General features: G+C 30.8%; 1 protein-coding gene across 1 annotated transcript in view; it reads left to right on the top strand.

The window, feature by feature from the left end:
• Positions 1-207: 207 nt before the first annotated feature.
• LOC111426589 (Protein kinase, cAMP-dependent, catalytic subunit 3) overlaps positions 208-26,058 on the top strand; it is a 33,470-nt gene continuing 7,619 nt past the window's right edge. The window contains exon 1 of the mRNA XM_023061197.2: positions 208-546. Coding sequence (XP_022916965.1) covers positions 366-546 — 181 coding nt within the window. The 5' untranslated portion in view covers positions 208-365. The remainder of the gene's footprint in view (positions 547-26,058) is intronic.

Here is a 26,058-nt window from a genome sequence, read left to right as displayed (position 1 = left end):
TTATTTATTACAAAAAAAAACAACGCATGTCCCTCACACGTCTATAAACGCGTTTTAACACTCGACACTATACTCAAGCAACACTCAAGCGTTTGCGTATACAAAACGGAAGAAAAAAAATTTCATTTTTAAAACGTTTTTAGCGCACGCGCTCGAAATTTTGCGCGAGACAGCGTGGGTAAAGAGCGCGATTTCAAACGGAGTTCGCGGCATTCGTGGTCGAGTGTCGCCGCGATTGAGAGCTTTCACTTTATATACGAGGCTCTTTGAAACAACATTTTAAAGACAAGAGAGAAATAATTTCAAATTTCTACAAGAAAATTAATCGCCAAAACGATTTTAAGTAACACGTGTTAGATTTATCAATGACTGACTGTTTGCTGCAAGTGCAGCAGGACTTTGACCGTCCGAGAATGGCAGATTCAACAAAGATGAGATCGCGACAAGAAAGTACCGAAAGTGTCACCTCTTCGAATGCCACCGAAGGTTCTTGTGAAGATGATAAGGATAATGAAATGGATGATTTACATATTATTAAAACAGTGGGTGAGTATTCAAAGAAAATTTAAAACTTTTTATTGATTATTATTATTATTTTTTGATTAAGTATTAATTAAAACTTAAAGGGCGGTGTTAAATAATTCAAGATGTGAGTGGTGTTGCCCCAGTTCTCACGATTTTTTAGATATTCTTGGTTTCATTGTATCGATAAACGTGTAATGACGTACCATTCCTATCACTTTTTGATCAAATATTTACAAGTTACTATTTCTGAGGGCTAGGTCAGTTCTAATTAAGTCTAAAACTTTTTTAAATAACCTTGCAAATTTTCATTCAAAAAAACCGTTTTTTTTTTTAAATTTTTTTCCTTAATAACAAAATTAAGGTAATTATGAAAATTTTAAAATAGATTATTTAATTGTTACATAATTATACTTTGATAAACAAAATTGCTTCTAAAAAGTGAATAATAAAAATCACGGTATTAAATAAGGAAATTAAAAAATTACTTTGCCGGGTATTTAAATTTTTAAAACAATTATAAGCTATCTTTATAATCTTTTTATCATCTATTTTGTAGGGTTATCTTAGAGTGGATATAGTTCAAAAAAGTTTAATCCTACTGAAAAATAGTAGATCATATTTAAGTATAGTTGCTTTGTGACTTTTATCCAACAAAAATGCTATTATTTATCTTAATCATTGAAAAAATAAAACTAAAATTAATAATTCACAAAGTGTTAATGATAAAAGCTGCATCTTAAGAACTAAAAATAAAAAGTCATAAAAACCAGACAGAAAACATTAAAAATCATATAAATAAAAAATATCTTATTGTTTTCGGTTAAACTTTTATTACAATACTTCATTTTTATATCTGAAAACATGATCTCAAATGTTAAAAATAAATAGATAAATTTTTAACAATTACTATTCATTATGTAATTACTTTATGTTTCTTAACTATACACTGAAAGTTTTATTTTGTTATACTTCATTATCTAATCTAATTTATATGTTAAGCTGTTTTGTTTTGATGTGATTTTTGCGATTTGTGGTTGTTGATATTGATCTAAAAACCGAAACCTCTATACCAAAGTGTGATTTCAATTCCTTTGTTTATATACGCAATCTTGTAATACGAAGTGGACAACATTATCAATGATATCACTTCGAAAAACAAAAACATTTTAATGGAAAAGAAAGTTAACAATTTATAAAATTTCTTTTTATTACGATTTATTTTTTAAAACTTAAATAGTAATCTTTTTCGTTGTAAAACTTACAAGTTTTTATAACATCTAAAATCCAGTATTAACGAATTTTGTAAGGTCGTAGTGAACGAAGAAAGTGTTTGGCACGGATTTTGTCTTTCATTTTCACTTCAATGGCGTGTACAGAGAATTTTAAGCATCTATTCAAGGTGATTCCGAGGAAGTTAGGAGGATGATTATCAAGTATATTCTCAAATATTTAATATTCAATTCATCTATGGACGCTGCGGCTATGGGATACAAGTTAGAGTTGTGAATACGAAGCCAGAATAAGAGTGGCATTTGCTATTTGCATTCTGGCTCTAATACTACTCAAAAGGATCCGAGCTGTAATCGGATAGAGATAATAAAGATTCACCTAAGATTTTGGTTGATTTGATATTAGTTGTAGAGCCTCGGTCACAAGCGAACTCGCCTTAATTAAGCAAAATCCTACTGGCACTGTTTTGGGTTTAGCGATAAGGTTGCTTGCAGCCGAGGCACTGCAATGTATTGACCATCTTCCTGTTGATATGATATTAATTGTAAAAGTTCGGCCGCAAGCGATCTCGACTTAATAAGACAAAAATTCAATCGAGGCGTTACAATTTTTGACATGAGCTTAATCGATCAAAATCCTACAGTCATTATTCTTAGTTTAGCCGAAGTCACTTTCTATATTATTAGGAAACGCTTGAAGCCTTTGAACTGATGGGGCCAAAATAAAGTTATCCTATGCCATAAGGTTTACGGCAGATGCCATTACCTGATATTGGAGTATTGTTATAATTAGGGCATGGTAAATATGAATTTTTCAATTGCATAATACGGCGGATGATACGACGGGATTTTGCTTTTTATTTAAATGTGTCTTAAAAATCTTTCCCATTAGGGGCAGTAATGAGAGTAATAAAAGTATTAACTAATATTACAATCAATAATAATACTGCCCGACTGAGAGTACACCTAATATTAAAGATGTAAGAAAGAAAAAAAAATGGTGCCAAAAGAGTCTCCTGGGCAACACCAGAAGTAATACATCTCAATGTAAAACGGTAACTGATGCTCATAGTTTGTGGTCTGTTGGAAATGTAAGATGTCCAATCTTTTGGTCATTTTCCTGTGCTCCATATTTTGATGCATCGATCTAAAAGTATTTTACAATCGGATTGATCAGCACTTTGAAAATTTCTGCCTCGATTTGATCTACTCCAAAGGCTTTATTTGTCTTTAGATGAAATATAGCTTCTATCATTTCTTCCTTCAAGATCTTTTAAGAGAAGTTATACAGATAAAGAATAATTGATAGAATTATATATATCAGAGGCTTGGAGAACACCCATCAATGCATTCATGATATATTAAACATTGTAAAGATAAGTGATTTTAAAATAGATTCCGGTTTTTGCAGATCGCTGCACTCACATGGTGGAGTCGCTATTTATGCTAGAGAAACAGTATCCCTCAGGCCCTTATCGTTTCATATTGTGAGTTACTCAAATGAGATGGACTTTGAGGTTGCAGGGATTAATTGTAATGACATACAAATTGTAATCGCTCTCCTCGGGGTAGTTTTAACTCTTTTATGACGAGATTGGACATGGTACTGAGCAAACTAATGTTGAATAGGAATATTGTGCTGACCGGCGATTTTAATGTATCGGCTCTGTTCTTTATGCAGATCTTATGGCTTGGTCAGGACAAATTATGAGAATACCAGAAACGATGCATGTTTGGACAACGTTTTCACAAATATTCGAAAGTGTTTTATTTCTCCAGTGTTGTTGATCCAAGCTTGTCCGACCACTTGGCTATTTATTTTAAATGTATAGATTCGGTAAAGCCCTCAGTTGCAAAAAAAAAAACAACCTATAGACATATTACAAAGCTTGGTCTATTTCCTTTCTATAATAATGTTGCAAAGATAAACTTTGAATTCTTTGAATTTGATGTCTAATACTCATTCTGAACTAAATTTGCATTGGTTCAATCGTGACATTAAATATCTTAGAGAGAAGTTGCACACATTAAATGATTTTCATAGGCGTTATCCTGAAAATGTTGGGCGGCACGATATACAAAGGCATAGGAGGCTGTATCGTGAAGCAATAAAAATAAATAAAAAGAATGCTAATACTATATAAAAAATGCTAAAAATACTCAAGTTGCCATGTGGAAAGTATTTAATAGCAACAAATTATCAAATAAATCTCCCATCGATGAAAATGTTAATGCAGATGATTTCAACAGGTTTTTTAGCAACGTTGCTGGGAGTATTATTTCACCCATCTCGATTAATGTGAGAGATGCTAAAACACGCAGCTATGACAATCAACCTGAGGATGCCGCCAGGGTTAAATTTAGGTTTGCGGAAATGAGTTGTATCCAGCTACGTGATGTTCTCTGTTCTTTAAAAAGTTCATCGAGTAAAGATGCCTATTCATTGAACGCTGCATTGGTGAGGACTGTTGTTGATCTTATAAATATTCCTCTATATAAGTTGATTAATCAGTGCATCGTTTCCGAAACTTTTCCTTCCTGTCGTAAGGTCGCGAGAATTGAGCCTGTGCACAAAAAGGGGCCTAAAAGGGGACAAATTAATGATGTTGCGAAACTATAGGCCCATATCCATTATACTATTTTCGGTAAAACTTTTGACACTGTGCTGAAAAATCAAATTGTGTTTCCTAGAAGAAAACAGTTTATTGCACTCTGCCCAATTTGGGTTTAGGAGAGGTATATCGACATCTGCTGTTGTCAGTAAACTTATGGAATTTGTGTTGCGTTGCTTTGATGATAGGTTATATGCCCAGGTATCTTTTTACAACCTGACAAAGGCATTTGACTGCGTCTCCCACGATCTTCTTCTGCGTAAGCTCTGTCTGCTTCATTTTGATAATAACAGTGTGAGTTTAATAAAATCCTTAAATCCTTTTATCAGTTATCTGGTAGTTTGCCTATCAAGTACGGAGTCCCTTATTATTCATAATATTCATAAATGATCTGTTAACCCATTATTCTTTTTGCCGATGACCCCAGTGCATTGCAGAAATCTGGTAACCTGTGTGATCTGGAGCAACTACTTGATAAATCCCAAAAAAATATTTTTAACTGGTTTTCTGAGAATCGTCTTTGTGTGAATGAGCACAAAACGCAGTCCCTAATTTTCTCATTGAGTCCCCAAACTTTAAATGACAATAGCTCAGTTAAATATCTCGAAATTTACCTTGATGCCAAACTTATATGGGAGGAGCATGTTCTTCATTTGATTAAAAGGTTAAATACCAGTATTTATTTGATTCGTAGCTTAGTGAGAGTGGTTTCGCCGAAGATGGCACTTGCTGCCTATTTTGCACATTTTTATTCTCATATGACGTACAGCATTTTGCGTTAGTCGCTTGTCTTTGCAGAGCAAAGTTATTGAATTTGGAATTTTGATTTTGCCTTGTGCGTATATTTTCAATTGTTTACTGTTTATAAAGAATAACTTAAATGGTTACAGCAAAAATCGGGATTATCATTTTTATAATACTCGGAATAAAGGTGACCTTGTTTCAGATTTTACTCGAACGACAAGGGCTAGATATGGCGCAAATTTTTACGGTTTAAAATTATATATCTAACGCTTTATCAGAACGAGTGAGAAATTTGGAAGCACTGAAATTTAAAGTAGTATTAGAAAGGTATTTACTTGATAAGGCCTTTTACAGTGTGGATAAATTTTTAACCAGTAATTTTACTGAATTGATGTGGTCATCTCGCCGTTTTCATTGTCACCCATCAATTTATATTTATTCACTGTTCGTTGTTTAGCTGACTGTTTTTTTGTCATAACAAGAAACTATTGTGTTTGTCTAAATAATGTACATTTATATTCTGTATTTTCTGCTGATGTATGACTTGTGAAATAGCTTCGGCTGACATATCATCAATAAACAATTAGTATTATTATTATTATTAGGCAGAAAATTTCGTCATCGAAGCCAAAATAATCAGGGAATAGGTTACAGATATTCTGTCTTAGGTTGTCCTTATAAAAACATACCTAAGACATCCTGCGATCTTTAATGCTTTTGACTCCTGGTTTTGCGCTTTCTTGAAAAGCTTGGTATATATTGCTTGAAATTTCGTCTTCTAGGTAGGTTATCACTTCTTTATGAGTTATCTAGCAGCTCCAGTTTGTATCTTCGAGGCTTCTTAGATCAAATATTTATTATTTATGAAATGTATACTGTTTTGCAAAACAAGGGTATCGTTAATTTAAATATGCCACTTGCAGTTGGAAAACTTCAAATCTTAAATTTTAATATTCTTGAGTAGCCTAATAAATATAACGAGATATCTTACGTTGTTTGTACTGAAACTTAAATTCAGGTTTGTGTCATAACAAATGTAGGAGCAAATGTGATGTGGACAAAGTTTGATTTGAGTTTTTGGCAGAGTTTGGATTACAATCACTGATAATGCCAGCAAAGTTACGCGTTGTTGGATATGTAATAGTAAAGTGGAATACATTGTATAAATGTGAGTTAATTTGGGGCAAATATGTTGATATGTTGCAGTAGTTTGTAGCAAAATGTATATAACTCAAAAACTTAATATTATTTTCAAGAACGGATTAAATCATTAAAGTTCGGAATGATTACTTCAAGAATCAATTTTTAACAATTTTTCAAAATTGACATTGAAATGAGTGATTGTGTTGAAACATTTCTATCTCTAACTCAAACAAAATTTTTAAAACCTCGATACCTACATTAATGATTTTTTTGTATAAATCTGGTAAATTTCACGAAATGAATTTTTGCATTGGAGATTATTTTTTTTTATTAACTATAAAATTATTAATAATTTTTGGTGATCTTTAAATATTCTGTTAGGTATATCTAAAATAAATAATATATCACACATATTTCCGAGTACATGTATTGCAAAGCACTGTATATATCTTGTTACAAGAGAGAGGTGGAATTGCAACATTCCAAATACCTCGTTCCTTTCAGTCAATAACACCGGACGTTAATCATTATGCTTTTTTAAATTTAATAATAAAAGAAAATAATTCCCTCTTATTTTAATCCACTTAGTATTACTTCTATTAAGACCACCTATTTTTAGTGATTTTATCCTAATTACCATACAGTTTTATAATTCCTTTTAAACATTGACCTTTAACCGTGAGAAAACGATCAAATGTGGGTTGAATTTTATGTATGTAAAATTAAAATTCCAAATGTTTTTCGATTTAATTTTAGTTTTACTCTTTTTTTAAGTTTTGAGTTCTGAAAATCTTATAATTTTTTTTTATTTATTTTAACGTCTCAATAACAAGATTTATACCCTTCTTTGAGTACCGAATTTTATCGTATTTATTTTAAATTTAGATTTATGTTTCAATAAAATGAATTAAAAGTCGAAAAAAAATGATTACGTGCCAGAAATTAAAAAAAATTATCAGGATATCAATTTACAGACCTTATCAAATGTTTTTTGTAGTGTGAATAATAATCTATGGTAACTTGTGAAATTCTTGTCTTATCTAAAACCTCTCGTATTTACGATTATAAATTATTTTATTGATATCGTCAACACGGAAATATGAATAAACTCAATAAATATGTCGGATTTTTTTTTATTTTCCTTTTTAATGTGGGTGTGTAAAAAAATAATTGATTCATTCATATGACCAGTCATCTATATATATACTTATTCTATTTTTATATTCTTATTTATAGACAAGTTGCAAGTAAGCTTTAATTATAGCCAATGTAACTGGATAATTTAGTGTATAATTTAATTAGTCGCGTAATTAACGATTTCAACTGTAAAACTGAAAGATTGCACAGCTTTAACGTTGTGTTATTATAAGAAGATGAAGGGTCAATGTGCTCAGTACATTTATTTACAGAGTTGACCTGAATGTCCAAGCACTTATTGCAAGAGGACTAGAAATAATCGTATAAATTAAAATGTAGATATTGCTATTTTATTATTTTTATTCTAACAAAATAAATTAAAATTGATGTTTTTACGTATTTGTTGTTGTAAATCGAATGGAATTTTATACTTACAATTATTATTGCTCGTTTTAATACATATAGAAATTTTCAATATTATTGGATGTAAAGATAATAACGGAACTCTGCAAAACTGGAATCACTAATGAAACAATAAACTACTAATTCAATGTATACTCAGTCAAGATGGAGCTATGCTACGATAAACAAGTAAACTAAAAATCACAAAATTTGGAGATGTGGTCCACCAACTGCAAAGGGCCATATACCACAAATTCAGGTATGCACATATCCTAAATAGTCCGAAGTCATCGAAGAAAAAACTTGCGGTAGTCCAGTGAAGATCCCACCAAAGTACATACCTATAGTGAGACGTGCACCTAACTGTGAAGCTATTTCAATAAGTTAAGCTATACCAATTCAACTGACTCGAAGCTGTCCAGTAGTTGAAGCAAACCTAATCTACCCAAATCTTCTCCAAATTATGGGATTAACCTAATTCGCAATAACAGGCCAAATATAGAATCCATATACATATAGAGTTGCTGGAAAATCTAGACTGGAAAAGATTAGAAACGAAGATATAAAGGATATAATGAAAGTAAAATATGACATTGTGGATGATCTAAGAACTGCCCAACTTAGACAATACGGACATGTACAAAGAATAAGTCAAGACTGACTATCAAAGGAAGTACTACTGGACACCACAAGGAAGAAGACGTAGAGAAAGAGTACGGAGAAGTTGGAAAGGAGCTATTGATGAGACATGCGAGCGAGAGGGCTGGAGAAGAATCCTTCTAAAGATCTCTGAAATGAGTGATTTCGTCCATAAACTCATATCGACACTCTACTAACCAACGAAACTCCTAAGGAGTTTTAGGGATAAACTACATGGGGCATAAACAATATCCTCAGATGAAGAGCGTAGTAATAATCGTATTCTTCTTCTTTTTTGCCTTTTCCCTTGTACCTTAAGGCGTCGGATCCATTTTTGCAACTCTTTCCTATTCAGCACCTTCTTCTTTACTTACTTACTATTCTTTCCCCTAGTTCTAGGTCTTCCCCCTTTTCTCTTCTCTGTTCCTCTTGTCCCCATCATCCTTAAAGAGGATGATGTAGTCATAATTAATTAATCAATAATGCAAAACTCTATTCCACATGCTGTAATTAAAATTAGTCACAACTTCATCAACGCATCACAATCAAACCGTCGTTCGATGAAGTTTGCTGCCTTCTTTTAAAACTTTCCACAATCGCTCTTGATAAAGTCGTTGGCTCATAGAATAAAATTATCGTTATCAAAACAGCTGCAGATGTTAAACAATCAGTTAGATAAACTCAGTTTAAGAGATTTCTTTAAAACCCATATAATAAATGGACGAAACAATATAAACGAAAATGTGCGCAATATACAAAATTTTTTTATTCCGACGAATCGTCTATAAATGTTATTATATCGTCGTAATAAGATCTGATTGCTGATAATTTTATGTTTGGGCATGTTGTTTTTTTCTCGTTATCTTTCCTTTCAAACTTATTTTACACCATCCGTGATAATACGATACCCGGGATGTTGTACCATGACAACCTTGGATACTTCTTCTCCTCCTTTTAAATCAATATCTACATGTTAATTATCAAATACATGATTCCAGTCATTTTCCAATGTATGGAGTTTATCTTCTTTCCATGCAGTCGCGAAATTAAATCTTGATGATTTTGAATTCTAATTTTGCTTTCTTCTCTTGTGGCTTCTTCGTTTTCTTCATTCTCCAATACTACCATTGTCTCTACAGCTGTTACATGTATTTACATGTTTTATCTACTGTTGGACATAAGCCTCCCCCGTAAACCGCTTGGTCTTAAATCGCCATGATAAAGGAGGGTTTTGGCCAATAATTTGCCACGAATATTTTTATTTAGTCGATCTTCTAGAGAATAGTACCAGACTTGAAGGACGGATGCGACCATAACTTAGTCCAAATATACAATAATTGGTGTAGTGTTATTGGTGTTATTAAAAACATACACTTCAATTTGTCATATTTTGGGCGACAAATATTTTCAAATGGATAACAATACGCGTTGTCTAAAAGCAATAAACATTTTACATCACGTGATAGTATTGCAAGCTTTTCCTCCTGAAATTTTTGGCTGAAAATATTATCTGTGAATTATACCTTTTCAGGGTTATAGTATGAAACCGAAGTCAACATGTCTTCCTTCTAAAATTGTAGGTTTATGTGATTTTATAACGATATCTGGCGTCAGGCTATGCGATAGCCATTGGCGTTAGCACAAATTAGTGCTGATATTCTTTCCTTATCGATTATTCACACGTCGATACACGTCAGCTTGTATTTTGTCAGACAAAACACGCTATGACAGATCAGTTTCGTCGGCATTATAATGCTGGAATTGCAATAACATATCGTGATTTATCAATTGTATTAATTTGTCATCGAACATCGAATAGAACATCTATAAGCACATTAAACGGTTTAAAATAATATGCTTATTTGTTAAATATACGTGTAATATTAATATGACTTAAAGTATTTCTTTTTCAATTCGCTAAATTTAACATTAACTGCATGAAACTTCAATGAATCTTCAATTTATAATAATTCATAAGAAACTTCTTCAAATCATAAATTCTGTCAACTTAATTTTACTAATATCTAATTGGTTTAATATAAGACACACTTTCAGAGAATATTTTTCGTATAATACCAATTTTTCCATATACTCATAGGGCACATATAGTTTAAAAATATTTGCAAAAAGTCCAATGATAGATGACGAAATATGAAATTTGAAAAAGCGTCTTTCAAATTACGGCTGAATCTTCAGGATAAAGTACATTCGATTACTCAATTTTATTAAAATATCATGTATATTGATATTGGGTTCAACAACCCAACATCACGCAAAAAGAATCGGATAAATCAATCAATAACAGCCACCCCCAACCTAGGGTCAACTTACGGGTTTGGCGGTAAGCCTTTCTGTAAGAATTTTAAATTAAAGCAAAATCATTTTTGAAAATAACTTAATCTTTCATACAGAGAAATGAAAAAAATGTTGTAAAATAAATTTTGATATCGTATTGAATGATTTTTATAATTTCACCTTACACTGTATAAAACAAAATGGTTTTAAACGGGTTTTACACTTGTTTTTTAACCTTTAACTATACGCATCCAGAAATAAATCGATCTTATTACATCTCATCTCGACACTACACTTACCCATGGTCTACTGCCAGCATTTCAATTTCCTAACTATGACTTGATTTACAATGCGCTCCTTGTATGGCACCATAGTCATAATCGTTATATTGGGCGGATTGATAACAATTTACTATTTTTTGATGCTCTGAAGTTTGACTAGATTTCATTTTATCGTTTACACAGACAGTGATGCATGGATAGAATACTTAACCACACTGTAGGTGGAAATTGAAGAGGATGTTCTGGAAGGATTTATATTCTTTAAGTTGAATGTACAAGATTTGGGTTTGTTATTGGTGTCTAATTTTTTACAGTAAGCACAATCTTTGTAATTAGCTCGATGTTTTTCCTGAAAGTTCACATATTGCGGTGGCACTTTTTAGAGTTTGGTGCAATCTTTAGTGAGATGGATTACATTTTACACATCTGAGAGAGAATGTACAACAATTTTTTTATATGCCCGTATATTTAATATTTGCGGCATTGCATTAATTATGGCAGTTTTTGTCTATATTAGTTAACAACTATTGCATGTAGTATTTCCTTCATTTGAAAAATTTCTCGTCCATTGTCATTTGCAGCGAAATCGACGGTATAAATAGTCATGAGTTGTTTGTCTTTATTTTGTAACTTAAAACATATTTAATTAGCAGTTTCAGTCGATTTACTTACTTCATTTTCTCGTTCATCTTCTTTTCGGGAGGTTAAATTCATACCTTTGTATTTTTTCCCTAATTGCTCAAAATAAATAATATTCTTCAAATTGCAAGTGATTTCAAAATCACAAAAAGTTTGTTGCAGCTGTTCTAACAGAAACTTCATTTCTTCTGAATTATCATTAACAATAATTTGAGACAACTCTTCTTGTATAAAACGTTTTGAATCCCTAATTTTAAATTAATTTAATTAATCCGCACCTTAAAAAATGTAGTATAATTTAAAAATGATTTTATATTGAATCGATCAAATTTTTACTTTTATGTTAGATGTTTTAGACTCCATAATAAAATAGCACTATGGTGTTGTTATTAAATTATAAGATATATGGAAGAGTTTTCTGCGCATGGTATATAAACTAGCAATATGTGTAATTAAAGTTTAGTAACCACTTAAAGCAAATTATAACTTTTCTCGAGCAAGATGAACCTTTAACTACAATGAATTGAGTACACAGTAGGATAAATCGTTGTTTTGTTAGCCAAAACTTGGTCATTAAAGTAGAAAATCGGTATGTTTTATATGTATATTTTGACGAAATCGTGTTACGAAATCGTTTTATCAAGAAAATATATAAAAAAATAGATTGAAATATATGTGGAGATGAAATGTGTATTGTAAAGTATCTCCGAACTTTTTTTTGGGTTATGAAACGGTTATCTTTGATTCTGGCTTCTTGCCATAAAATTCTGTTGTTTTATATGTATAGTCTTCAAATTGGCTAGATTCTATAGAAAATCTATTACTATGGAATGAATTTGACACTGAGGATTGTCAAATTCAATAAAAAAAAGTAGTGTAAATATAAAGAATATTGCGGTGGCATTTTTTTATCTGCTATATAAATATTTAATATAAATTAATAATATAAATATTTTCTATCGATTTCGTAATCTTTAATATCCTTTTTATGCTTTATAAACTTAAGATCTATTAACAGTTTTGGAGAAATATTGTTTTTAAATCGTAAATAGATTCAGTCCACATCGAAGTGTCTACATAAACATATTTGTTTTATTAATTTACAGTCATTCAGAAAAAATACCGAAAATTTCATCTATTCTTGATGCAATAAAATAATTCTCATAATTTTCGTAACACATTCTTAAATAACTTTAAAAGTAAGAAACTTCAAATGGTGCGGTAATGCGAAATTCTCTTTTAGCTGCGTTTTATGCCCTCATACAATTTTTTTATGGTTTGAGACGAATAGCGTCTTAAAGCAAATTCTTTTTAATACCGCTAAGTACTACTTTTATTTTTGTTGGAATATGTTTAAAAAAAGGCTTTTGCCAGCTAATAGCGTTTCGCAATATTATCCAACTCAATGCTAAAAATCATTACTAAGTACATTTATTTCAATATTTCCATCGTATAACCAAACATTTAATATATTTGTTATCAAGATTTCTTTATCAATAAAATTTTTATAATTAATCTATCTTTTTTATCGTTAGCATATTAAAACAGTACTTTTTTTGTAATACGCGACGTAATAAGCGACTATATACCATAATATAACGATTTAATCCAACAATACGATTTTATACAAATGTTAGAAGATATTTACAATCTTTTGAAATTTGAAACTGACGACCTCGCCTTCATGAGGTTAAGCCGAGGTCGCTTGAGACTGAGGCTTAGTGATTAATATCATATCTATCTGCAACTGGTTACCATATCGTAGCGCCTCGGCCTCAAACGGCCTCGTCTTTATCAGGTGAAGTTGCAGATCTTTTAACTAATTAAGCCGAGTTCGCTTGCAGTGATTAATATTATATCAACCTGAAATTTGTTACCATACTGCAGCGCTATATCATGTGAAATAATCTTTAGGTAATCATGTTGTAGTATTTTTCGCGTTTCCATTTTGTTGTGGATGCTATTAGGCTTTTCAGCTTGAAAAAAATACAATTCGATACTTCTTTTGTGATTCGCCATAAAGACTAACTGAAATAATAATTGAGATTAAGATTGATGAGTAAAAGATATGTTGAAACATAATCTGTTTTATCAAGAAGCCTACAGTTCTTTTTATGAATTTTGGTTATTGATTTTTTGACCTAATTTTACTTGTTATAGTGACCTACACTTCACTTTCTCGCATCTTCATACTAAAACATTAATTTAATATAAGAATTATGGGTTTTATATAATTTCTTCTTCTTTTTAATGTTTTGCAAAATATTTTTAAAAACTAACAATAACTAATTTGCTAATTTGGAGCAACATTTATTTTTCAACTTCGGTATTACGAGCATGATACAGAAAAACTTTTACAACAAAAGTTGTTGCAAATTTTAGCCTTTACACATTCCTCTGTAATACTTTTTCCCTCAGATGCATCAATGTAGAGAAATATTCGAAAATATGAAAATTAGAAGAATTCGTAGTTTCACAATTGGTTACTGGAGAAAAACGATGTTCCGAGCATGATACAGAAAAACTTTTACAACAAAAGTTGTAGCAAATTTTAGCCTTTACACATTCCTCTGTAATACTTTTTCCCTCAGATGCATCAATGTAGAGAAATATTCGAAAATATGAAAATTGGAAGAATTCGTAGTTTCACAATTGGTTACTGGAAAAAAACGGTGTTCCGAGCATGATACAGAAAAACTTTTGGAACAAAAGTTGTAGCAAATTTTACCCTTTACACGTTGCTCTGTAACACTTTTGCTCTCAGTTGCATCAATGTGGAGAAATATTCGAAAATATGAAAATTGGAAGAGTTCGTAGTTTCACAAGTTGCTAATGGAAGGCAAATTAAATGTTTTTGCCGTGTGTAATTAGAATTAGCCTTGTATCATTTGCGTATAGGCATAAATATGTAGCTGTCTCAATATATTGTATTAGTGTTTGGGTGGGCTTTGGGTTGGTAAACATCGTAGCAGTAGATATTACACAAGGTCGGTAATAAAGAAGATCCCTACAATACTGCTTGGAGAGTAGAGAAGGAAATGATATGAAATTTTTTATTCTCATGTTGCAGAGATATCCCCTCTACATTTTGAATACTAGACCCTGGTGCCAAATTTTATCGAATGGTTTGTTTATATCCAAGAACAAGGTTGCGATTTTTCTGTGATGAATTTTAGGATAATTAAAAAATTAAAAGATTAAGAGATTTATGGGAGAGACTGGTTAGTATCAGGTTTATGGATTTCTATGACTGTGTTCTTTCATCCATATTGGTGGAAATATGAAATTTTGATTGTGTTATACACTTGTGAGCTAAGTTATACCAATAACTTCTTAGTTATAAAATTAGACCTGAGGGATGAATTTTTTTCCTTAACTAGATGTTCGTCATATTCTTCTTGAGATATTTCCGGTATTTGATTGTGTAGTGTTTGGACCATGACGAAAATTTTTACGGGTGCTCTAAATGTTATCAAACCTCAAAGAGACATCATGACTTTAAATTAACCCATTTAGTCCCACGCTACTTTATATTAAAAAAAAATCGGTTTTTTATAATTTTCCTTGAGATAAGATGGAATGCAAAGTATAAAAATGTATACAGGCATTTGAAAAAAAAATTGTTTTATGAGATATGAGATGGTGCAAAAATGCACAACTGGTAAGATAAATGAACAACAACACAAAAATATTTTGTTTATCATTTATTAACTAAGTAATAAGTTAGTCATAAATAAATAATAATAGTAATACAACATAATACTAACAAATACCAAGTTTAGTACGATGTTTAATCTAAAAAATATTTAAACTAAAATTGGTGCAAAAACGCACCAATGGGATGAACAGTATAATCATTTATTTTGATACTTCGCAAACCACTCTTCATGTAAATGAACGCTAAACTTACGACACATATATTGACGCACTATATCCATAAACGACTATTTCTAAGGAAATCACCGAGTAAATGCGTCTACACAGTTTTCTGATAATACGAAAGATGATGTAATCCTTATATCTCATCATACAACCCAATGGTGTGTTTTTGCACCATTAATGTTTCAAGTCGTATTTTCAGAATTCATATTTTTATTTCGCGTTTCAAGATGGTATATCAGGAAAGTATGCACTAAAAACTTTTTCAATAGAAAAGAATTATTGCAAATATGGTTTAAAAGCAAGAATTATGAAATATTTTGATGTGTATCGCCTATCAACCTTATAGAGTTATCGTACAAACAGCTAGCACCTTAAAATCTGGAAATATACGGCTGTAAAATAATTTTAAAAACGCTGTTGCGTTTTCACACCAGTGGGACTAACTGGGTTAACAATAACTTTTATATTTTCTGAAAGAAGTTGATGTAAAATTTAATTTGGTATAAGAATATTTCTTAGCTTTCATAAACCAGACATGAACCACTTTTTTTAATTTAACATTTTTTCTCTACTCTAATTTTTAAATAGCTTCGATGGGCAGATATCTTCTATAAAAATTCTTTCAAATCTAGACAAAATCTTTTATATTCATCAAAAAGAAAGTTTAAACTCTAATTATCATTCTTAATTTTCGAAAATATGATTTTTTGAATTCAGCGTTTTTCGTTATTGCGATTTAAACAGAAATTTGCAATGGTGTCTTTAAGTTTTTTTTGATGAAATCTACTTCTAATTAAAATAATGCGATATATGTTTTCTAATAAATTAAATATCTCAAAACACACGATTTTGCCTCGAAATAAACTCAAAACATTACGAATTAATTTAAGAAGAAATCATTGTTGTATAAAAACAAATTTGTTTTAACAAAAATACCTAAATTTCTATTCTAGCAAAATGACTGCAGGTGTTCGCTGAATTTGCCAGCACGCGGTCTTTAAACTTCTTTCGAAAGTAGGTGAACGGTACCTTTAAATATACACACGGTCAGAAAGATGTTTCATGTTAATTTCAAAATAATTTTCGAGAGGAACTAAAAAGAATGCATAAATTTCGTTTTTTTGTATGTTTTATTGATTTTAACAATCACCCATTCATTATAACTTGGAATTTATATGATATGTTATATAAGCGATCGTGGGTCTGAAGAACAATTAAGTACCTACATAAATCAATCGTTTTATAACCTCATCCACACGAGGTTAACAATAAATCATAATCGTAACGGCTGCTATGTTTAAAGTAACGAAGGAAAATGAGTCATCCAAAACCCAAAATTGCTTACTTTTACAATGTAAACAATTATAATTCGTCATAAAAAAAGTTCTAAACATACGAAAATTAAATCAATTGTTTTAATCAATCAAATAAAATTAAATAAATTTCAAATTTTATTAAAACCTCCACGTGTAACGTTTACTTAAGCATTTCATTTATTGTAAATGATGGTTGTTGTTGCCAAAAACTCTGTACCATGATCTTATTCGATAGAATAGATTTTATTTCGTGTGGGTAAATTCCAGATTTAGACCAACAACGAGGACGAAATCTCCTAATGAATCTAATAAATTTAAAATAAAATCGACCGTAATATTAACTTTATTAAGGTAGAAACGGTTTAAAACCGCAAAACGTTAACCATACATACATATAAGTTTATAACTGCAAAACGAAGAATCAATGTGGGTCAGTGGTATCTGAGACGACTTAAAGGTAAAAGCAGCTACAAAGTGTTGTAAAAGCACTAAACCGAAGCATTAGACCCCGAGCCATATGCTCTTTTACAATATAACCTTTACCGGTTTTGTGCGGAAGAGAAAGAAAAAACTTTCTGTGTTTTAGAGAGTAGACGTTAATTGCAATCGGAAAATTGATTCAGAAGAAAAATGAGGAAATTTATTTTGTTCCTATTTTAAGTAGAAAATTGAATTGGCTATCGTTGAAACGAAAAAAAATTAAAAGCGTAAATGCATTTGGAATTGATCCAAATTAATATTTTCCCAAGTTAATTATAATGACTATTAAAACATCACGTTTAAAATTTTAATTTGAGTGTAGAATTTTTTTTAATCCCTCAACCATTTCGGTTTATTGTTTTTGCTTTGATTTTATTTTTTTGGTAATTTTATACGGTTGTTTGGGTTTGAAAATTTGTGAAAATCAAAGTGCTTTGCGTAACTCAAAACCGCCACAATGGGGGCCCTAACTAATAACGTCAGAGCGAGTCGGGAAAGCCTATTTCTGATTTTTCAACAACCAATATTAATAGCCTTCACGGACGACCTCTTTACGGGTGATTGCTGGACGGATTGGTGAAGATTGCCCGGGCGTACATACGGACGTCAAAATGATCGTAAATCAACCGATTCTTTAACGAATAAACACATAACACATCAAGATGCAAATTCTATTTTTAAAACGTACCGAGTAAAAAGACGTTTTGTATTGATTTATTTTTAAAAGAGTGTATTTGGACGTCACTATTCAAACGTTTATTTACCATTATAAAGCTTCAACAATGATAAAATGGTATTTAAATTTCGTACAAGAAACAACTACCTTAATTATTGAGGTTAACTTTTACTAATTTTACTTGCTTTCTTATGTATCTTATTTTTTAAGTTTTGTTATCTCTTTTGTGTTGTCTACAAAAAAGGTTATTTATAATTTTCCATTTTACATTTTACATTTTTTTACAGTGTTACATACCGTTTGTTGCATGAAGTAAATTTTATAGTTATTCTTAGTTAATTATTTCATTACTTCCATTTGACTTCGTTAACACTTCACTTTTTCTTCAATATGCTCATTTAAACTTGTATTGCCAAATATTATTTTTGACTATCGCCTTCATATGGATGGCGTCAATGTATAGTATTACTTGTTGGAATGGGGATCTGTTTTCAAGGTATTATCGCTAATTCAATGGGACCTTTCCTACCTACTAAGTCAATTCTGGTGTAGCTTGAATATTTGAAACATCCTATATCCATCAGAATCCAGTGAGGGTTGAAAGGTGTCTTCAAAATAGAAAGAAAATCTTCTGATACAACGACTTCATAAGAAGTCACGAATTTGTGCAATTCATTCATAACTTTGTGGAGACAGATTGCATAGGTTGGACTATTTACTTGGAATTTTCATATCTTTTCTCTTCTAGAAGTGTAAATGTCTTAACTTAGCTGGAATGGACTGTATAAGACATTGTTCAGCTCCAATGACTGTTGAAAAATGTGTTTTTGGCAACCGTCTTTTTATTTGGTTTATAACGTCTACAATACATCTAAATCTATATTCAAAGGAGAATAAATTGACTTTGTTGGAGTAAATATGTTATGTTTTAAATATAATGACTATGTTATTACAAAGTATTGCATTTCGAAAACATCAAAATTAATTTATACAAAACTATAAACGACCGAAAAACAAATTAAATCTGAAACATTATAAATAAAATCTCAAAAACATATTACATATTGAATGATGATCTTGTTTTATTCAGTTTTTTATGTTTGCGTATTCTCTTTACGTTACAATTTACAGCTTGTTTACTCGTTAAATATTCTATTATTTGATCTTTATTGGACAATACCCCAGAATCAAACCATTGCACTTTCATTTCCTTTGTTTTGTCTTTTTTCTCGTAGACTCTTTCAAAAACGGTCGAATTTTAACGTGTTTTGAATTTTTGAAGATGTCTTTTTTATTAATTAAAGATATCATGGGAATGAGTTGTCTTTTTTCTTATAAATGCCGAAACAAATTATATAGTCAATAATCAAGACGATTATGGAACATAGTGCAATATGATGAAAATCTAGTTGAATTGAATATCATAATCAATATGATTAATGAATGTTGTGATGTTGAAGGGTTTAGTAATTATTGTTGAGTTGTTTGTAGCCTGTCTGCTTATTATTGTTTTACATCGTTTCATGATTATTATAAGCTCTATGGAACTTTTTGTTTACAGTGTTTATATTTAATAAATAGTCTTAATTAGTGATCTGGTATGTGAAGTTTTTGCTGCACCTTAAAAAAATAAATTAGCACAACTCTTTAACTAGATGCTGCGGTCCAATTTATTTACGTCTTCTTCCAATAATATTAGATGGATTGTAGGTTAATGCAGGTTCATCAATACTGTAAATGTTTTGCACAACCTGTTAACTGGTTTACTTTCAAGTTAGCTTCAGCTATCTTTGCCATTTTTCCAGACGAAGTAATATTATATGTCAAAAAATATGTAATACTATCGTAATAGTTTCTTTTCTTTAGTTTTGAGTAAATTTCAGTGTCAGTTCCCCTACATTCCCTAAATCTAAATTGATTCTTAGGGGTAGCCCTTTCTGTTTTACTAATTCTTGCTGTCGTTCTAGGAATTCTTACCACAATTTTTGATGACCTAGACAATAGACTTATAAGCCACGTGTTACCAGGCTGTTATGCATTTTCCACGATATTGGAGCTGCTATCATCGTTGTTTTCTAAGAACCCGATATTTTCGAAATATTCTATTTTGTATTTTCAAGAAGTATCTAGAGTATATTGTTGCGAATACCAACTGTCTTTAATACTTTCGTTAATTGCTCTCTTATACATCGAACCAGATGTCCAAACCATTTGTTAAAAGTTCTGCGTTTTCAATGATGTCAAAATCTTTGGAGAACACTGGAAAATGGTTTGAACATACTTCGTTAACATATCAAAATCGATAACATATCCACGTTCCTTTGTTAGATGTACTCTCGTCGCATCTTCTAGCCCTAGATGTCGACATTGCTGTTTCTGATATCTTCAGTCACTCAATACTTTTTCCCTAGTGTTCACTTCAAATCACTACCACAGATTATTTTCCTATTGTGACTATTTTCTGGATATACCTACCTATCGTTCTTCTATTACTTATGTATTTTTTAAATGTCTTTTTGTGTATCAACATAATTTCAATGGTCACTTAAATGATTAAGAGTATAAAAAAGCACAAGGTTGTGGCAACAAATACATTCGGAAACAACATATAACACAAATGGCCTTGAGAGATAGTGACTAAATTCGTAAATTTGACGCTAAATCACATTCCATACAACAACTTTGATTAACATATATGCTATCTACGTTTGCGGAGGGATATTTTACAATGACACAATGCAGTATTATCAGCAATGCGTAAAAAGGAGCTTTCCGTGTTACTCGATGAAGCAAGAGATTAAAAATGATGTTATCTGAAACATGCGACATTTCGTGTAATACCAATGTTTACAGCGGTAAACTTTATTGATGTGATGAATCACACTTTTTCTATTTGTGTGTTTATTATAAGAACGACCAATTTTAAAGTTGATTTACAAATGAGGCTCTAACACACCTTGGTAATGTTAATCACAACACAAATTTGATATCGCGATATATTGTTATGGGTATATTATTCAAAGTTCTTTTCTACCATTGACGTTAAAGGTCAAAAATAATAAAAACTTATGAAAAAAGCTAGTGCCATCCATTCTCTTGTTGATTTGTTGGCATAAACCAACGACTTAAAAAGAAATCTAACGACGTTCAATTGCATGAGCAAATTAGACCATTTATCGATACTATATTTTTACCGAACTTTCACTTCAATAGATCAATTTTTCGTCCAGCGTTGTGGCATATGGCACCATCTTGTTAGAACCATATACACTGATGTCAATTCTGTCCAAAAATAGTCTTTCAACATGTCACGTGAGCGAACTCTATTGACCGTAACATAACGACCACTTTCTTCGAAGAAAAAATAACATCCAATCATACTGTTAAATAACGGATATTTTGCTTCTTGATAAACCCATTAAGCCAAAAATTAGCTTCATCACTTAAGATGATTTTTCAATAAAATTCAGGATTTCTTACAAACTTTAGCCCAATCTGAGAAGATTCAGCGCTTGAAATAATCAGTAGGCTTAAATTCTTGCGTTAATTTGATCTTGCGAGAGAATAAGTCAAGATCTCTATTCGACATAGTTTGAGAGACTCCCAATTCTTGTAAACGGTGTTGAATTGAGTGATATAGCTTATTTTGAACTTCACCACTTATAGCTACGATACTTTCGGTACTTCGACCGAATCGTTGTCACATAGGCATAGCAACATTCAATAATGAATACCTCGATCTAATTTATCCACATGGTTTTCTTCTCTTCTGTCTCCGAACGTTGTGTTGGTTCAGTAGTTTCGCACATAAGAGGAAGTATTAACAATGTTTCGCATCATTTTATTCGGGAATATTGACCTTCTGGAATTCACTTGATGATCAAGTCACTAGCACGGAAGAAACATCAAAAATATATTTGTTTCTTGATCTTATTGTAAATCACTGGTTTGTTTGAGATTCAGCTAATAGAGCTATGTGTATTTTAGGGCTAATTCCCCTATTTTCTTTTTGCATGCTGTTTCCACCTATGTTTGGTATGAAGAATTATGCCTAGGTAATTGAACGTGAATGAAATTGGTATTTGTACAAACTTTACCAATTTGAAACCAATATTGTAGCAATTGAAGTTTGTTTACTGTAATGTCGCTTTAACTGTTGGACGCAGATTTAAAAATTCTGTTCAACGGTGTAGCTAAATAAAAGGTGATCAATTTGGCATTTGTCGACTCTGCGACAAATAACATATAGTGTCAAATGCATGTAGATAAGTACAAAAGATCTTTTCAACATTTTTGACAGTGAGATAATAATATATAGATAATATCAAGTATACTTAGACAATTTATACACATTAGTCAACAATTTTTGTACATTTAGACTTATTTTGCCTTTTTAATATAACACCAATAAATTCTAAATCTTTTTGACATTAAGATAATGATATATATATAAACAATATCAAGGGCATTTAAGCTATTTGTTATAAGTTTGCCAAGATTCATGGTCGTTCCCTACAGTTTCTGGCAGTGTAAACAAATATAAATGATGTCGCATGCATCAGGTTGCATTAGAAGGTTTGAAAGGACAATTGGAACACTTTCCAATTTTTTTGATAATGAGATAATGATATATTAATAAAATCAAATGCATTTAGACAATTTGTAATAATTTTTCTGATATTTTTTTTGCAAATTTAGACAATTTTACATGATACCAAATACATTTTGACAACATCGAAAGATCTTACCAATATTTTCTGCATATTTACACAATCATTAAATACATTCAACAAGGTTTTTCCAACAGTTGCTACCAATTTAGATTATTATACATGATATCAAATGCATTGAACATTTTTGCTTTGAAATTCTGCATGTTTTGGTTATTAATGCTAACAAGTACTTCTCGTCAGCCAAGTCTTCGTGCCCATGTTTTCATCTAAAGCCCGTTCTATGGTATTGGTTATTCTATACACTTTGTCTATTGTTGATCGCATTTCCTTGAATTCAGATCTGAAATTAGGTTATTAGTTGCTATTATTGGCCTCAGTCAGGAAAGCAGTAGTTGCTCGAAGAATTTTGTGACTATTGGTAAGATAGAAATCGCTTATTATCATCGTTAAGTTGATTTTCTGACTTTAACAACATAATAATCTCTGCAACTTTCCAGCATGCCAATATAATTTTGTATGTAAGGGCTGCATTGAAGAGGTAGGGCAGCATGATTACACCTTTTCTAGGCCCTAGGATTTCTCTTGTGATGATGTCGACTCCATGTTCTTTCTTTGGATTCAGATCAGTTCTTATCTCATCTGTTATATCTTTAGGAGTAACTGATGTGATTATTTTTTGTGATTTTATCGGTATACGTAAGCTAAGTAGGTCGGTTTTCATGTTGAGTGGTACTTGCTAGTTGCACTTCCTCATTTGGATTGTTTTGCTCAATTCTCTTTCATTGGTCGTGGGTAGTCTAAAGTCCCAATTTAAGTGTTTGGCGGTATATTTTGAAATTAAATAAGATTTTTGTATTTACTAAATAATGTTTATATTGATAAGGGGTTACTAAAATAAATGTAAAATTGATTAAAAATTTCTTAGTAGTCCAAAAAAAATTGGAGTATATTTTATAACGTTTTATAGATATTAATAAACCTAAAACGTTAGACGTGCATTTATTAAAAGGTGTTTGACGTTTCGGATACAATGTTGCAACCTTCTTCAGTAACACGTTCGAAGCGAAGGTTAAACAAGTTCATTGCGTTACTTTAGATCTAAACTAGAAATGAAATCGTTATTAAATTATTTATTTTTCATTGTTATAGAGAAATAAGTTTCTCTAATAAAATAGTCATAATTCGGAAACTTCAAAGATGAGTTTGCAAAAATGAACAAAAATAAAATTAAACCGACTACCATAAAGGATTTAAAGATAAAGTTTATGACACCAAAAAGTGCTTGTGATGCGCCTTTTCCTTGAAACTTCACGCGACCATTATATGGGTCAATAAAAAATTACGTGACAATAATAGCACAGTCTCGTTTCGCGGAAAAAATTACCAACGCAAAACATGTTTTCATGGATGTTATTTCCTAATGTAAATGAGAAAATAGCTTATGAGAAGTAGTTTGTAATTATATATGTAATAGAAAATAGGAAATAAAATTTTACAACTTCAAAGATATTTTCTTTTTAAATAAAGCAAATAAACGTCTGAGTCAAAGTTTACAACCCGATAATTTATCTTTGTCCGGTTTGTTTAGGAAAACTGTCAATACTCCCTAATTTGTTTGAACGAAACTCTCGTTAGAAATATCTAATATTGAACTTTAATGTTAAAGGTGTATTTCGATGTGCACGCGAATACTAAAATAATAAGATTTTCTTAGATGAGTAGCTTTTTATCGATTGTGGGGAAAAGTGAAGAAGAGAAACTGAAATTTTCCGGGAAATCTGTCGAAAACGTTTAATAACAAATACATTGGGTGTATTAATCGTTACACAAGTCTTTTAGTTTGTTGATATTACTTTTAGGTGGATTTCAGATTCTATATAATAATATTTTGGTTCGGTGCCGTTTCGCAACTGACTTGTGTTTTGGTTATTTTCGTCGTCCAGTTCTTGGATTTTGTTGCCACACAGTCTATATCTCTGGCGCATGTATGTCTAGTGTTCAGTCTCCACACTTCACTTATATTTAGATTAGATAGTGATGTGATCAAAATTCATTTCAAAAATAATTTTAGAATAAATTTCTTAAACGAAAATAACAGAAATGTTTGTTATAAAACCCCTCTTATTTTTAATAAGGTAATTGAAGATGGATTTGGATAAAGGTATATTTTTGAAGATAACGAAATGATTTATTACATCTCAAATTTCTATTTTACAACGATGTTAACATTATTGTTTTGGCAAACACAAAATTCTTCCAAAACAAGACAACAAACAATTTGAGGAAAAACAAATACAGTAAAACCTTGATATAACGAATTAGTACGAGAAAGGGAAGTGTCCATAATTTGCACTTTAAACTGTTTGAATGAATAATTTTAATGCACATAAATTCGAACAGCTATCTACACCGTTGCGTTCTTTATTAATTAGTTCTACTTGCTGAATAACAATGAAAATTAGAACCAACACTAGACCTAGAACTAACACTAGGTCTAGAAGTAAAAACATTCGAGTTTAGCAGTGCGTCTCTTTAAGATTTTTAAACCCGAATGTTTCTAGTTCTAAATCTAGTGTTAGTTCTATTTTTGGTTCAATAAAAATATACAATCATCTAGCGCTGAATAACAATTAAAATTAGAACTACCGTCCTTGATTTATACATCGTATAGACAACTTGGGGAATACCCCGAGTTTATCAATGAACCTGAAACACAGTAGAGATGTTATTACTAGTATTTTCATTTTCCTTTATTCCTCTGTTCCTAGTGATAGAGCAGGAATCACAGAATGTCAAAATTGGACGATTTTTCTTAATAAAATTAGCTATAACATAAGTACTAAAACTGATCGAGAAATACGTTATTAATAAAAGATATCCCTAATGCATCAAGAAGTCATAATCCATACTTATTTCATACTTATCTATCACCAGTTTCTAGTGATATAGCATAAATCACAAAATGTCAAAATTGGACGATTTTTCTTAATAAAATTAGCTATAACATAAGTACTAAAACTGATAGAGAAATACGTTATGAATAAAAGATATTCCTAATGCATCAAGAAATCATAATTCATACTTATTTCATATTTATCTATCACCCGTTTCTAGTGATGTAGCATAAATCACAAAATGTCAAAATTGAATGATTTGTCTTAATAAAATTAGCTATAACATAAGTTCTAAAACTGATTGAGAAGTACGTTATGAATAAAAAATATTCCTAATGCATCAAGAAATCATAATCCATACTTATTTCATATTTATCTATCACCAGTTTCTAGTGACGTAGCATAAATCACAAAATGTCAAAATTGAATGATTTGTCTTATTAAAATTAGCTATAACATAAGTTCTAAAACTGATTGAGAAGTACGTTATG

This window comes from Onthophagus taurus, chromosome 6 (assembly GCF_036711975.1).
Source record: "Onthophagus taurus isolate NC chromosome 6, IU_Otau_3.0, whole genome shotgun sequence".
Classification (NCBI taxonomy): Eukaryota; Metazoa; Arthropoda; class Insecta; order Coleoptera; family Scarabaeidae; genus Onthophagus; species Onthophagus taurus.
Note: the sequence above shows the minus strand (reverse complement) of the source record. Positions and strands in the feature narration are given on the sequence as shown.